This window comes from Athene noctua, chromosome 6 (genome assembly GCF_965140245.1).
Source record: "Athene noctua chromosome 6, bAthNoc1.hap1.1, whole genome shotgun sequence".
In the NCBI taxonomy this organism is placed as follows: Eukaryota; Metazoa; Chordata; class Aves; order Strigiformes; family Strigidae; genus Athene; species Athene noctua.
Window position 1 is genome coordinate 40,578,988 of NC_134042.1, and position 15,179 is coordinate 40,594,166.

Here is a 15,179-nt window from a genome sequence, read left to right on the forward strand (position 1 = left end):
CCTTAATTTGGGGCTTGGGGTTGAAACCCCAGCATTTCAATTACCTACTATTATTCACAATAATTATTTAAAAAAAAAAAACCACAAAAAACTTCCAGTTCTGTGTCAAATTTTGGGGATAAAGTTAGCATTATTGTTACTTTTCAAGAGTGCGAGATGTGCATTCATATTAGGTTATTCACATCAGTGTTATGCTTAACATAAAAGCTTGAAAGCTTGCTGTTTTCAGAAGTACCTGAACCCTTTAAGTGCATAGGGTTTGCATTTTGCTGATTGTAATAGAGTTCTACAAATACTCTTTCTTTTGGAAAACATTCCTTTGCTTGAATTTCACAGTTCATAGGTTATAGTTTGAAGTATCTCCCTATCAAGGAAAAGGCAGTTTTTCATCTGTCTTTCCATCAGGTCTGTGACTCCCATTTGCACTAGAAAAATCCAAATCCTAAGTTGCAGCTTTTTTTACCTTTCCCATGTATTTGCCAAATGTTTCAATTATTTGCTTCAAGAGTTTGTATTCCTTTTTTTCATGTCATCTTAGGTTGCGGAGCGAGCATTATACTACTGGAATAATGAATATATTATGAGTTTAATTAGTGATAATGCCGCAAAGATTTTACCCATCATGTTTCCATCCTTGTACCGGAATTCAAAGACGCATTGGAACAAGTAAGAAACACTTGTACAAATAAAATTCTGCTACTTCACTTATGTCTAGTTCTAGACTTAAAGGTGGTTCAGATCTTTGAGTTGCTAGTTCTAGGAGTGTGTTGAACTGTTTATGACATTAAAGTTGCTGGATAAGGAGGGAGACTACTGTTGTCAGAATTTTTAGGAAATACTAGGAATTAAGGAAGATAGTTTTTTCTTTTTTTTCCATTAAACAAGAAATAGTGTTTTAGTCCATCTAATCCATGATGTATTTTATTCATATGAAGCAAATTTGGCATTAATATATAGTTCAAACGCTTCTAAAGACTGGCTTTGATTTCTGATCTCAAACTTCTTTGCTGATTTGCATTTCTTCTGCATTCTAGTGGAATATGTTATAGATCAGGTCATTTTTTTTCCTTCCCCCCCCCCCCTTTTTTTTTTTTTTTGTTTATTGTTTTCTCTTCTTTCTCCATTGACTATTTTTGCTTTTTTCCCCACAATAACATAGTACTTACGCATGAAAACAGTCCTGGTTAGCTCCTTTCTGCAGCTGTTCCGTTGTAAAGGGCCTCTTTGTTTGAGCTATTACACAACTGCTGGGATGGTGAAAGTCTCACAGTCTAGCGCTGACTATGAATTGAGGGCTGGTGGTGGGTTGGCCAAGAATGAGTAATCAATCTGCCACTAAACACAGGAAAATAAATGGAAGATAAAGTGATGTTAAAGTGATTGGTTACTGTCACTGGATATAAGCAGTAACAAATAACATACTCCTTAATAACAATTCTGATTCAGTGATGCAGTTCTACATAGTAAATGTGGATTGCTGTCAGTTGTTTTTTTCCTGGCTTTCAAGGCCATGCATTCATTTTATTCTGAGCAGAAGTCATGCTACCCAGTACAGCTGCACTTTTACGTGTAACTCGTGTATGCTTTAACTGATAGCTTTTTGGATTTAATGATCATCAGTAGATTACAGACAGGAACTGTAAATTACTGTGTAAAAGTGCTTCATAAAGCAGATTATTTTTGCTTAATTTTTCTGATGTTTTCCACTTGACTTTTCTAACACTTTTCTAGAGTCCTGGCATAACTGTGTTGAAGTGAGTGCTGTTGCTGTGTGGCAGTTTTCAAAATGAATGGTGTCTTTTCTAAGCTCCTTTAATCATTAACTTTTTTCCTGAATTTGTCAGTTGCCAGTAAGTTAACCTATATCAAGATCTTTAATGTCATCTTGCATTTTCTGTAATAACCCTAGTTTGATTAGTGTCGAAAACTAAATTTCAAAACTAGTCTTTCATTGATACACGTAGTATTAAAAATAAAGTTCAAATATCAAAAGTGACAAGTAGTACTATAGAGTAAGAAAACTGCAGTTGGTAATTTCAGTACTTGTATTAGCCCTTTTGAGGGTAAACTGAAACTTCCACTAACTAGTTTTGTTTCCACTTATTCTGAAATGATGTAATTTTCCAGTTATGTAGGCTATTGGCTACTGTTGACCAGAAAAAATAGATTTCAAAGTTTAAAGTACTCTGAGTTTCAACCAGAAGTTTTACTTATAGGACAATACATGGCTTGATATACAATGCTCTGAAACTCTTCATGGAGATGAACCAAAAACTGTTCGATGACTGCACACAGCAATTTAAAGCAGAAAAACTGAAGTAAGTTTTCATGTCAGTGTGTCTGTCTGTTCTTGAATATTTTGTTCAAGAGTGCTTTAGCTCTGAAAAACTGTCTTTAGTGGTAAGTTGCCCATTTGATTACAGTACAGCAGTCTCAAAACTGACTTGGTGAAACTTCTTGTTATATGTGAACTGTAAGATCTCCTTAAGAATAGGGTACCTCATGTAGTCTTTGACCCAGTAGTGCTGGAGGTCACCATCTTCCTAAAAATTATTTTTTGAGAGGGACACTGCTAATCATGGAGCCCAGTGTAAAAGATCTGTTAAAGAGTTTAGTTTATATCCAGTGTTTATTTTAGCATGCTTTATTTACCCAGTGTTATTTTCTTTCATGTTGTCACTTGGTTCCTCCCAAAATACTCTTCCAGTATTTTCAGCACTGCATTATGTGAGAGCATATGTGCATGTTTTTCTAAAAACTACCTGCAATAAAGTTGTTAACTCTGTTGTAATAAAGGGCATTTGTACATTATTTGCCAGAAGAATCCTGCTGAATTTAGTATATTCTTGCATAGGCCAGTGAACAGAGCAGGGATTTGAAACTTAGATTTTTCTGGTTTGTGCCCAGAAATGCAGATAACTTTTATGATCATAAAGTCACTTATCTTCTGTTCCTCTTTTTCCAATTTTGTTAAATAGACAGAATTTTTTTAACAGGGATTCCTTCAAGTAGTGGTTCAAATTATATATTTATTTTAAACCAATATACTGGAAGTAGTACATACTCTTAATGTGGATTGATTTGTCCAAGTTTTAACATTCCTCACTACAATTTAAGTAGAAGCGAGCTTGTAGTATAACAAATTTTTCAGATATATGTGTGCTTATAGATAACAAAATGTGAACATTTGCCTTTTAAAAAAAGACTATGTGAGTCTCTCTTTCCTCGTAGCAAATAAGTAGAATCCCTCCTACATGGGAAAGCAGTCCTTCTCTGTTGCGTTTTTAGTAGGGGGGTAGTGGGGTGGGGTGTTTGAGTGTGAACTAAGGCAGGCAGACTGCTGAGTGACATAATAACAAAATATAATTGTTAAACAAAAATAACAAAACCACAAAAATCCCCCACCACATAAGAATTTAAAAGGAGGTGGTTGAAGAGTTGTTCCCCCCTCAGTCCAGAGTTAACTTAATTGAGAGTTGGAGGCAAATTGTGTATGTGCTTGAATATAACTGTGTGAGGTTTTTTTGTTTGTTTGGTTTTTTTTTTTAAATAAACATTTGGATCATCTGTTCTATGCACTGGAGCCTGAAAGGATTTTTAGAACTCTTAGGATCAAAGTCCTTTTAAACTCTACCACCTTTCAAAGACAGATGTTCATTCTAATCTCTGCAATAAATTATCTGTAAGAAAGAAAGGAAAAAAACTCTAGATTATACCATTTGGAATTACATTAGGCATAAGGAAACAAACCTTTCCTACTTTAATATTATTTTTTTTTAAAAAAAAGGACATCCCATGTCATCCCTCTTGTCTTGTAACTCTTGAATGAGTGTGTTTTTGTCACATCTGTCAGTGTTCAATTCAGAATGTCTCTGGGCCTTTTCCTTTAAACTGGTACCTGAAGCCATTGGGCTGACAAAATTTCTGTTCCTTTTGTGGACAGATATTAGTTTCTTATGTTGCAATATAGAATTCAAATATTACATAGTTAAAATGCAAACACACTTTCAACATAGATCAATCTCTTAACAATATACAGTTATTAAAGATAAACTGATATGAGCCAGATTGTTGCTTTCATGAGGAAATAAAAAGTTTTTTCCTTTTTAATGTTGCTTTGCAATCATGGGGTATTGATACAATGCAAACAACCCTTTCAACAGTAACTGAAATTTTGGACAGTTGGCCGAAGCAGGCATAGCTACATAATTTATTCTGTTGAATTCTTCTAGTGAATTTCTTCATGTTTGAGAAAGTATACATGTTGTGATGCAAGATTCACCAAGCTGCATTTTCCATTTTTGGTTCTAATTTTTTTTTTTTTTTTTTCCAGAGAGAAGCTAAAATTGAAGGAAAGGGAAGAAGCATGGGTTAAAATAGAAAATCTAGCCAAATCAAATCCCCAGGTATTTCGAAAAGATTAACATGTTCATGTTTAAATATTTTAGTTTTGTTAAATATCAGTGGGGGAAGCAGGTCTGACTGATCATGGAAATAAAGCAATTTCACTAATTGTATTATGAAAGATACACAATAAAAGTACTTTTAAAATTTGTAACCTTCCTCTTGTGCAAGTAATTATTTTTTTTTTTAAAAAAAAAGGTTTCTGAAAAGTATGGTATGAAGTACTTTTTCCTTTTCTTATAATAGGAGATACTCTGTATTGCGGTTTGAAAAGTTACTGTGCAAAATTATGGAAAATATAGAGATGCCATAATTGGTTTCTCTTGAAAAGCTGTTTTGCAAACAGTATATTACAAAAAAGATCTTTCTGCAAACTGTGAGTTATGACTGGTCAGTTTTCCTCCGTGTCAAATGGATTAAAATAATATTGTATATTCTTGTCTGCTGCATTTGTTCTCATACTTGCATTGGGCTGGTCTTCTGATGAACCTGCACTTCAGGTTCTTGCTAAAAGGAAAACATCATGTCAGGCATTACTTGATGTAACTGAAATTTTGATAAAGAAACAAAGGTCTTTTAGACTATTCATTATATTTTGAAATTATGGGAGAAGGGGATGGTTTGGCTTGGTTGTTTCTTCCCCCCCATTTAATCTGCTTGGAGAATGCTGCCAGTTTTCCTTTATTGCAATGATACTGATTGCTACTATGGGAAAAAAAAGCCCAAACATTTCAATTACTTTGCAGCCAGAATTTTACTATACTGCAGCATGAAACTTTCTGTACTGTATCTTTACAACATTGTCTAGCTGAGTTTAAAGTGGTAGAAGGTGGAGTAATGGTACTCTATAACAGAAGCCGAACACTTTATGATCTCAGTGCTGTTTTAAAACAGAAAGTATGGGGTCATCTTTTTTTCTAAGAAAGAGTAATTTCATAAATGTGGTTTTTTCCTCCGTTGGCATTTCTCAGGGAGCAATTACTAAACTGCTCAAATAAAATTTGTTAAAATTAAACAAAATGTCAGTTGACAACAGAACAGTTAAAAAAGAACATTCATATGAAAGCAGCAATCAACTTTGTGACAAAACTGCTCTAATCAGAGAAGCCACACAAAGGCCTTCCTTGAAAGAATACTTGATATACGTGGTCATTTGCTATCACAAATGATGAACTATTGCATGTCTGCCTAAATAAGGGGAAATGACTTGTAGTACTAAAATTTAGAGTTCTACAGTGTAAATTTCCTGTTCTTCCAAAGGAAATTTTTGTAACTGTGTACATTTTCTGAAACTCACAAACACAGCCTGTATACAGTATGTTCATAGTATGCTTGAAGAGAGCTAATAATTGGAAGCAATTTAAAATAAAAATTATTAGTTTGAAGCCTGAGTGTTCCACTGAGTTGACCTAAGGATATAAAAGCTTTTAGCACTCTATATAATGGATTTTTAAGGGTTGTTTTTTTCCTGGAATTTCTATTAACTTTTTAATTTGTCTAATTACTGACAGTTCTTGTTCGGAGATATTCCTGACTCTATATGACACAAGAATACATTTTAAGATTTTCGATCATTATAATTATATTCATTAAATCCTCGCTGTCAGTTTTTTCTATTTTATATCATCTGCTTTAAGTTATTGGTACAATCAGATACTAAAATATTTATGAGGAAAAATGGATGAAAAAGTGTGTGTGTTTGTAAATGAGTTTTGAATTCAAGACCACATACGCCTCATCTAAATTAAAATAGAATTGCAAATATTTAGATTGCTGTACAGTAAGCTTTAGATACTATACAAGTGTTTTCATGGGATTTTAATTCCCAGAAGACTTTGATGGCTGTTTTACTTTCTCAAGACAAAAAAGTTTAATATTTTGTTTTGAAATTATTTTAAATGTGTATTAACCATATTTGGCCTTCTAACAGTATATTTTCTCTTCCAACACAAAATTGCATCAGAAAGTAAAATAATTGTGTTTGGGTTGCTACACTGTTCAAAAATCACTAGACAATGTATTAATAAGGTTTCAGTTGAATGATTGCCAAAGTAGACATTCAGTACTGGCAAAATCTGAATATTTTAAAACTCAATCTCAGATAATCAAAGCATTTTTTGTATTCTGACTGTACTTTTCAACAGGACATTTCCACCAAGTGAAAGTATTGGAGTTCCATTTAAAAATTTATTACTTGCTGCCTGGAAGCATAAGATATTGAAGCTAATCTCAAATAACTAATCATATCATTCAAATGCTCAAATACACTCTTAGTATTTAGGTATTACTACTAAGAATGATTATTTTAACACTTTGCATTTTATCAGTACCCAACATATAGTGACACAAGTTTGCTGAACAGTCCTGTTGCAATGGAAACAGATGGGCCTTTAATTGAAGATTTGCAGATGCTGAAAAAGACAGTGAAAGAAGAGGCTTGTCAGGTAAAGCCATGTGAAGATTACGAAGTGCTGTAAATTATGAATTACTTGTTTTTAAGCAACTGTTAATCACAGACTTAAACTTGTGTTGTATTTTCTGCCGTGTAACCTAGAGTAATAAACTCCCTTAGAGCTACTTTTAAGTGCTACTGTAGCAACCAGGAATACAGTGTTATATTTGTAATGCCTGTGAATCTCTGTACGGTCTCTTTTGACATTTCTTCTACAGACACTTTTTTTCACTTATAAATAGCTTCTTGAGTCATGAGAGGAACAATGATTATGCTTTAAGGATAGTTAAAAATATGGCTAAAATCTACCACATCATGTTCTGTTCTCTATATAACAGGTTTGTTTTTTCATGAGGAAAACTTGTATAAAATATAGTCAGATTCTAGTGATGACATTTTTCTTTGTTATTCAGAGCCTTCTTAGTGGCTAAAGCTACTGTGTTTTGAAAAGATGTGTATAGTGTGCATTTGTCTTGCCCAGTCATGGGTTGTCTTCCTCAGTCCACCATCTGTCATGTTCCATTACCTACTACAGGGTAAGGACTCTCACGGTCATTCCAGTCTTTTCATCTTTAGCTAATGCTTAGTAATCTTCAGGTATTTTTAATTTAACTTCAGTTAAGTGGAACTAGAATCCTGACATTCAAACTAGAGATTTAAACCTAGAGCTGATGGAATATGGAAAAGTGCCATGGATCATTGCCATATCACTAAGATACCTGGTAGGAATATCAGGAATATGAATGACTCCAAATCCAGCAAAGTTTAAGACCAGAGAAATGATCTGGAGCTTGAAAAACGGGTTCAGGTTGGAGATAGTCAGTTAATTTGAACCAGTGTATCAGATAAAAATAAGCATATGGTCAACCTAGCCTTCTACAGTACTTTCTTAACATTCCAGTGTCATTATCCTGCAAGATTATATTTTATTTATTATTTGTATTATGGTATTTTCATGGAGGTTGCAATCAAAAGAAATGCTGGAATATCTCCAAAACATGTTCAGTGATTGCTGTTTTTTAAACACTTCTCTCCAGAGCAGAACGCTATGAATTACATGTAAATCTTAGTGGCTGAATTAAAGGCCTATCCAGGGCAATGAATGGAGAGTAGCATTCCCCTGCATGGGAATGCTGGTGAGAGCTAGTCAGTGAGGAGCACAAGGCTTATCAAAGTTTCTAAACCTCTGCCTTTTTTCACATCTTGGATAGTTTAGCTAAGCCCACATGATGGGGAGAGGGGCCTCCTTTCACTAGCTTCAGAGCCTAGAACCAATTCTAGTGGAGAAATACAAGATTATTGGAAAAAGTACTGCTTAGAGTTGTGTTGATGGTAGTGTCCATCTTTTAGTAATGATATTTCCTAGCACTTAACCATTTTCTCAAGATTTGAGATGCTGGTTCACTTTTCATCCTGGCCAGAGGGAATTAAAACTCATACCTCCTAATTCTGAGTACTCTAACATTAGTTCTAGAAGAAAAACAGCCAAAGTATGACCGTATACTAGTAGTTGGGACGAGCAGTTAAGAACAAAGTTCCCAGTCCCTGCTGTTGGAAGTGTTTGAGGATTTGGGCCAGTATTATACAATATAAAATGCACAAACAAAAACCAAGGTCTCTACCTAGGTCTTAACCTTTTTTCCTATAAAGAATTCAAGAACTATAATGTTGGGTCTATATACAGATTCACTGATAGCGTTCCATCTGGCAAATGAGTACTTGGCATTTCTGTGGATGAGCTTGATTTCTCTCCCCCCACATTGTTAGAAGGGGTGGGGAATGAAATAGTGATACTAACGGAAAAGGAACAAATTGTAAACTAAATAAAATTCTGAAACTTGGGTTGGAACTGTTCAAGCATTCTTTAGCCATCTCTCCAAGTGCATGCTTTCCTGCTTTTCCTTGCTCCAGAAGTGTTCAAGGAGTAAATGAGGTGATAGAAGGTTATTATAAGCCTGTTTTTCAAAGGTCCTATCCTTGCAGAGCTAACAGAACAGTTTGAAACAGGAATTCTTATTACTAGGAAAACTTACAATCTGTGAGAAGTGTAAATCTTGCAAAAGGATTGATAAGTCTGGATCATCAGGCAGGAAAAGGATTGATTAAGGACTAGCGTATTGCCAAAAGAAAGGTAGGTAGCATTCTTGCATCAGTCTTTGAGGGGACATTGGAAAGACACTTACGGTATCCCTTGCTAAAATGAGGTATTACAGTTACCAGGGGTTTGTTTTTTGGTTTGGTTTGTTTTGTTTAGAAAAAAAGGCAAGTCAGAAGGACAGCTTATTTTTATTTTTTAAATAAAATTTTGGAAGTGAGGAACTGTGTAAAAGATCTATACAGTTTCAGTGAAAGTAAGGTTTATGCCAGAGGTTAGCAATGTAGCAGAATGTCCCTACTGAAGAGATGATGGAACAACTGAGGAACATAGACTGTATCAGACTATGCGAGCATTTATAGTGAATACTATTTGCTACAATAAAATTTGACCACCATTACTTACTAACTTTTTGAACATGCTAGTAAATCAATGGCTAAGTAAAAGCCAATCAGTTTTTATACGGTCTTTTTATAGAAGAACATTAATAAACATCGTTGATCTAAGAGGCAAATGAGGGTAGGTAAGACAGACATGGGAACTATATAAAGACACCATTATGCAGTTTAAAGATACTGTGATAGGAATAATGTCTGGTTTTGAGAGAGCATCAGTAAAATAATACAGCAGAACCTTAAATTTTCAGATATATGAGTAGTGCAGATAATTATAAGCATGGAAAAAACTTGAAAGCATTTCTCTTACACGTAGAGACATACAAAATGAAAAACAAGTGAGAAGATAGATGATAATTTTATTTTTTAAAATGTCAAGTGATAATGATGGTAGTAATGTCATGACTGGTAATGGCTTAGAGCTTGTTTCTGATTTTTCTTCTTAGCAAGAAAAATTGTTTCAAGACTTGAAACCTGGGTAGCTGGTGGGGTAAAGAGAAGAAAGTATAAACTTTTTCCCATATATTTTTTTTATTTCCTTTACCACAAGTAAAGATACTGATTTGCAAGAAATATTTTTATTTAATTGCTTAGTAATTAAATATTTTGGGCCCACTTTGTTCTATTTTTATTTCAGGCACAGAAAGATCAGAAAAAAGATCGTCCTCTTGTGCGACGCAAGTCAGAACTGCCTCAGGATATCTATACCATGAAAGCCTTGGAATCACATTGCAGAGCTGATGAATTAATATCACATGATGGGCATTAAACTATTACAGTGATATATTATTTTGGAGGAAAAGTTTTTTTCTGGACTCAGTTCTACAGTAGAACTTACTTTTTTGTGCCATACCAATCAGTTACACAGGAAGTCAAAGCTTTCTTCAACCCAGTTCTGTAGGCAATAACTTTAATAGAGTATGCAGCTCAAGATTAGTAGTTCAAACAATGGTAAATTACAGAATTCCATATGCAGAATATTGGGTCAACTATAATCAAGTGGACACAATTTCCTGGAGGTGTTATCATAGTACCAGCTAGCTGATAACATACAGTTTTTATAATCACGTTTAAAAAAAGCATTCTATACACTCTTTCCGTCTAAAAAAGTAAATGACCAATAGTTGGTACTAAGGATAAATGAATGTTTTCAAAATAAAAATTATTTCAAATTTCGGTATTAAATTTTTTCTAGGATTTCTCAACTTTACAGTTGTTTCCACATTATTGCTGTCTTGTAATATACCAGCAGTTTTGAAAATACACAGTTATTCTTTCGTATTATAAAACATGGCTTACAAACTGGTAACTTTCATGACAATCCTCAATCATTGTTCCTTTCTAAGAATTGTGTAAATTTATTTCTCCTTTACTTAGGATAAAGTTATATATCTATATATACCATGTCCTAATACTTTATGTATATTTAAAGCCATATTTTCCAGTCTTCAGTATATAATACGGCACCAGTATTCCAGATATGAACTGGTAGAAGAATTTTTCCTAAAATGAAAATTTGTTTACTACGACTGGGAACAGACTGAATATAAAATTGCATTTTAAGTTTTTTCAAGTGAATAAAATACTCTTTCACTGTTTTCTCCCTTATCTGAGCTTTTAATACTCAGCATTTTTCTTGGGCTCTAGGAGTTCAGTATTCTGTGGCAGATGTTATGCGTGATTTCAGTTGCATCGGTTTTTATCTGAAAGATGAACTTAACCTTTCAGGAAACTCAACATCACAAACTTATTAAAATAAGAAAAAGAACAACAGACCCTTGAATTCCATTCTGCTTCTTTTTAAATTAGTCTAAGAGCTGAGGAGATAGTGACCATAATTTTACCATGAAAATATTTTTTGTTGTTGTTGTAAAGAGCACATGTGCTGCAAATACACCTCACAAGTGAACTGAAAATGCATCTGAGTTGCTGATGATCTTCAAATGCTGCTATATATTCCACAAGATTACTTGCATGTAATGAGCTTTTTGTTGTAGATGGAAAAGCACGGGAGGAAAATCTCTTTAAAAATATAGTGCTTTGTCTTCAATATTTGATTTCTCTCAGGGTGGCCAGTATTTTGACTTACTTATCCTGCTTACAAGCTGTTTGAAATGTGTTCTGCTATTCTAAATGGGTGATTAGTTTCTTTTGTCTCTGGCAGTAACATGATATAACTTAATGTTTAATGTCTTGATGCATAAAGAGATAAAAATGTGGCTTCTTTAAAAATAGTTTTGTTTTACTTTTTAAGGAAGTATAAGGTCTCCTGCATCCATTAAAAAACAAAAATTGCGCAAAGCAGACATTCGTAGAAACCTTGTGCAGATGTAGTGCCTGCTGTTTGTTGGTTGCATTTAACATTAAATTTCCAATATTTGTTACTTTGTCTATTGGAAGAAAATTGTGGGTGGTAAATATTGGCTTACAACAACTAAATCTAAAGACCAACCCGACCTTTAAGTGGAATGTCCACTGTGTCTGAAAACATTTCCTGTAAAACTTGAAAAAGAATACGCTTTACCATTAGGATAAACTATATTAAAACAGTTTAAAGATGCCTTCTCCTTTTGAGGGAAAAAGGGTGCTTTTTTAATTGTGTAAAGCAATGTCTGTGTATTTTGATATACCATTGTTTGAACTTCCATCTTTAGCTGGTAGATTAACAGTTACCTTTGATTTTGGGTGTTCAGTATGTTTGTGCAAGAGATTGCAGAAAGGAATTATTCTTATGTTACCCAAGGGAAAAAAAAAACCAACCACACCTGTATATCAATGTTTGGTTGATTGTGTGATGCTCAGCGTATAAGAACATCTTTCACTGTCTAGATTTTATTTCTGTTCTTTATTGAAGATAAACACTCACCAAAAAGGGAAGTACTATGGTATTTTTAAAGACTTAAAAGTTCCCCATAAATTCGTATATGAAGTTTTGGGCCACTGAATCACTATTTGCTTAGGCAGTATTCCAAAATCTGTCACCACTAATGGTTTAGCATGTTTATTATCAATATTTATATAATTCTTATAATCCTGTACTGAACCGTTCTAAACCTAATACATCCAAGATAAAAAGAAAAATTAAAGTAGAATTTTGGTGACTGTTGTTCTTCATAAAGTCCTGTGTCTGACACCTTCCCCTGTTTTCCAAAATTAACCTGTACATCAGGAATGTCAAAAGTAATATTACAAGTGTCTTTTTAGTGTGGCTTTAGTATGGCTTCATTTTAATATTGTACATACATTGTACCTTGTTTTATGGTAATAAGTAATAAAAATGTAGACTTCATATTTTGTACAGAATCGTCCTATGTACAGAATAAAAAGTTCCTAGAAACAGCAAAAATAGGTAAGTGGCACAATTATTTTTCATTAGACAATATCTGTAACATTATGCGTTAGTGGAATGTTAAGTTCAAATGTACCTACATATTTTTTAACATTTTGTAATTCAGTTTTTTGTTCTGGCATTGTTTCTGAAGAACTTCATACACCTGCCATTTAATATGCTTTTATCTAATTTTAAAACTTTAAAAAAATGGTGTATTATATGGACAAATAAAGAACATGTGAATTTTACTTGCTCATTATGAAACTAAATATAGCACAGGGCATTTGGGGGGGTGTTCAGATTATCACTGTTTGCAGAATCTGCTCTACAAATTAAAATAATTCCACAAATTTCACAAAACCAAGAAAATATTTATGGAAAGACCATTAGTAAAAAAACCTGGAATAATGGATATTCAGCACAAAAAGCAGATTTAACTTTTAGAACAGCTGTCAGTGCTAAAAGGAATTTGGTAAGTCTCCAATCTACAAATTGAAAGACGCATCTTTCATACCATAGTATTTTCCCCTGTAATACTTCTGTATTGATGGGCTTCAAGCAAAGTAGCCATAAAATTGGGGATTATAGCATGGTAAGTGATACGTGGTTGGGTGGCAAGGATGTAGGAAAAAAACGTAAGCCTGCAGGAAGAGTTGTCCTCTCTCTGGAATCCATAAAAGGCCCCAAAAGAACTAAGGAGATTACATATAGTTGACTTTCAATAAGTGGGGGGTGGGGGGGTGGAGTTTGGGCATGTTTTGTAAGCCTGGGATCAATATCTGACTACTGACTTGAGTTATAAATTAAGCCTTTGCATACTGAAAGAAGCAAGTTTTCTGCATCAGCTCAGAAGTAAACCGATCACGTGCACTTCCAAGCTTAATCATGAATCAAAAAACTAGATATTGAAACACCTGAAGATTCAGTCATTCAGTTTACAAAATTGGGGTCAAGTACCTCTCAAAATACAATGTTTCAAAATACTGATAGTAGAGACATTTTTCCTATATAAATACCTTACTGAGTTGCAAGCATGTTCAGGAAGTGAACTCTAATCCTTTCTCTCTAAGGGAATTAGGCTTGGAGGGTTTGACCAACAATCTTTTATGGCATTGTTTGGTTTGGCTTTTTAAAGTGGAAAGGAAGGTGGTAGTGTAGCACAAATATAGTTGTATTTGGAGGTTTGTTGGTTTGTTTTATGGAAACTATTTTAGTACCTTACAAATGTACTTATGGGAGATACCTATGATTCCAGGTTATCTTGGGTATTGTTCTGGATCCCATTATGGGCCACCCACCTAAAAGTGGAGCATTTCTGTTCCTTGGATCTTGTTCTTACTGTGTGTAATGATTGTGGAGACTCTTAGCTGCATATAGGTAATTAAGAAATGCCATTCTCATTACCATATCACTGTCTCCCTGGATTATAGTTTCTTTTATATGATGAGACTTGGCTTGATCTGTTTTTACCTTATGAAACTTCGATGTAGTTAAAAATTTTGTATGAAAAATTTCCTAAGGGAGAATTTACTGTTGAGCTAAATATGTTATTCCTTCCTCACATAATTGAAGAGAGCATCACTGTAGCTGGCTTTCTCTCAACTCAGTCATACTGGGACTGCATTCACTCCCACACAAGCGGAGGACTGGACACAAAAAACACAAGGTTTCCTAAGCATTTACCCTGTTGAGTTGAGGGGAGAGGGCTTCCACTGGTTTGCTACAAGAGGGAGAAGGGTATTCACATAATTGCCTCAAGCTATTTAGGCAATTTTGTGATCCAGAAGACCACATTCAAGAGGGCCCATGCTAGCATGAAGGCCTTGCCATAGTCATTTTTCTAGTACTCTGGCTGTAGAGATGCAGAAGGATTAGAGATGGGAAAGCAAGTGATATGCTCTGATTACTATTGTTTGGGTTTTTTGCTTTGTTTTTGGTCTCAAATACTACCAAATTACTATTAAATATAGGAAAATGAAAGAAAAAAAATGCTTTTTTTGCTGAAGTTGTTTCTTGTATGCAAAAGGTTTTCTTTCTACATATGTTGTATGGCATTTGCCAGGAGCAAATCTTGTCTGCCTTGACAAGTCTTAGTTCACATTCGGAACACTTTGAAACCCTTATTTTTAGTTAAATTATAGGATAAATGTGTCATATTGGCAATCTTGCCTTTTGGATGGCTGATTTCAATGGTTTTTCACATACCTGTGAGAAGGGCCAGGTTCTTTGTGTATCCAAGAAAAGGACATTCATAATTAACTAAAGGTAGATCAAGGCAAACTATTTTTTACCCTGACTGAGCAAGATTTTCTCCCCATAGGCTTTAACTGAATGTGAGAGCTTGCGTAAAAAGCTAGTTTTTGCTAGTCTTTGCTTCAGTTTCCTTTAACTGAATTTACATCTTCCTCCTGCTCCCTTTGGCACAGTAGATAAGGCTGAAGTGATTAAAGGAATACAAAGTCTTACCTAAACAAGCTTTTAGTTGCAAGTAGGCTAGCATTT

At 34.2% G+C, this 15,179-nt stretch overlaps 1 protein-coding gene across 3 annotated transcripts in view; it reads left to right on the forward strand.

Annotated features, from left to right (window-relative positions):
* Window positions 1–12,925, forward strand: part of PPP2R5C (protein phosphatase 2 regulatory subunit B'gamma) — an 87,387-nt gene extending 74,462 nt beyond the window's left edge. For 2 of the 3 annotated variants that reach the window (XM_074908674.1, XM_074908675.1), the window contains 5 exons: window positions 539–666; window positions 2,217–2,318; window positions 4,334–4,406; window positions 6,732–6,848; window positions 9,984–12,925. In XM_074908674.1, coding sequence (XP_074764775.1) covers window positions 539–666; window positions 2,217–2,318; window positions 4,334–4,406; window positions 6,732–6,848; window positions 9,984–10,115 — 552 coding nt within the window. In that variant the 3' untranslated portion in view covers window positions 10,116–12,925. The remainder of the gene's footprint in view (window positions 1–538; window positions 667–2,216; window positions 2,319–4,333; window positions 4,407–6,731; window positions 6,849–9,983) is intronic. The other variant, XM_074908676.1, reaches the window with a different exon arrangement.
* Window positions 12,926–15,179: the final 2,254 nt, after the last annotated feature.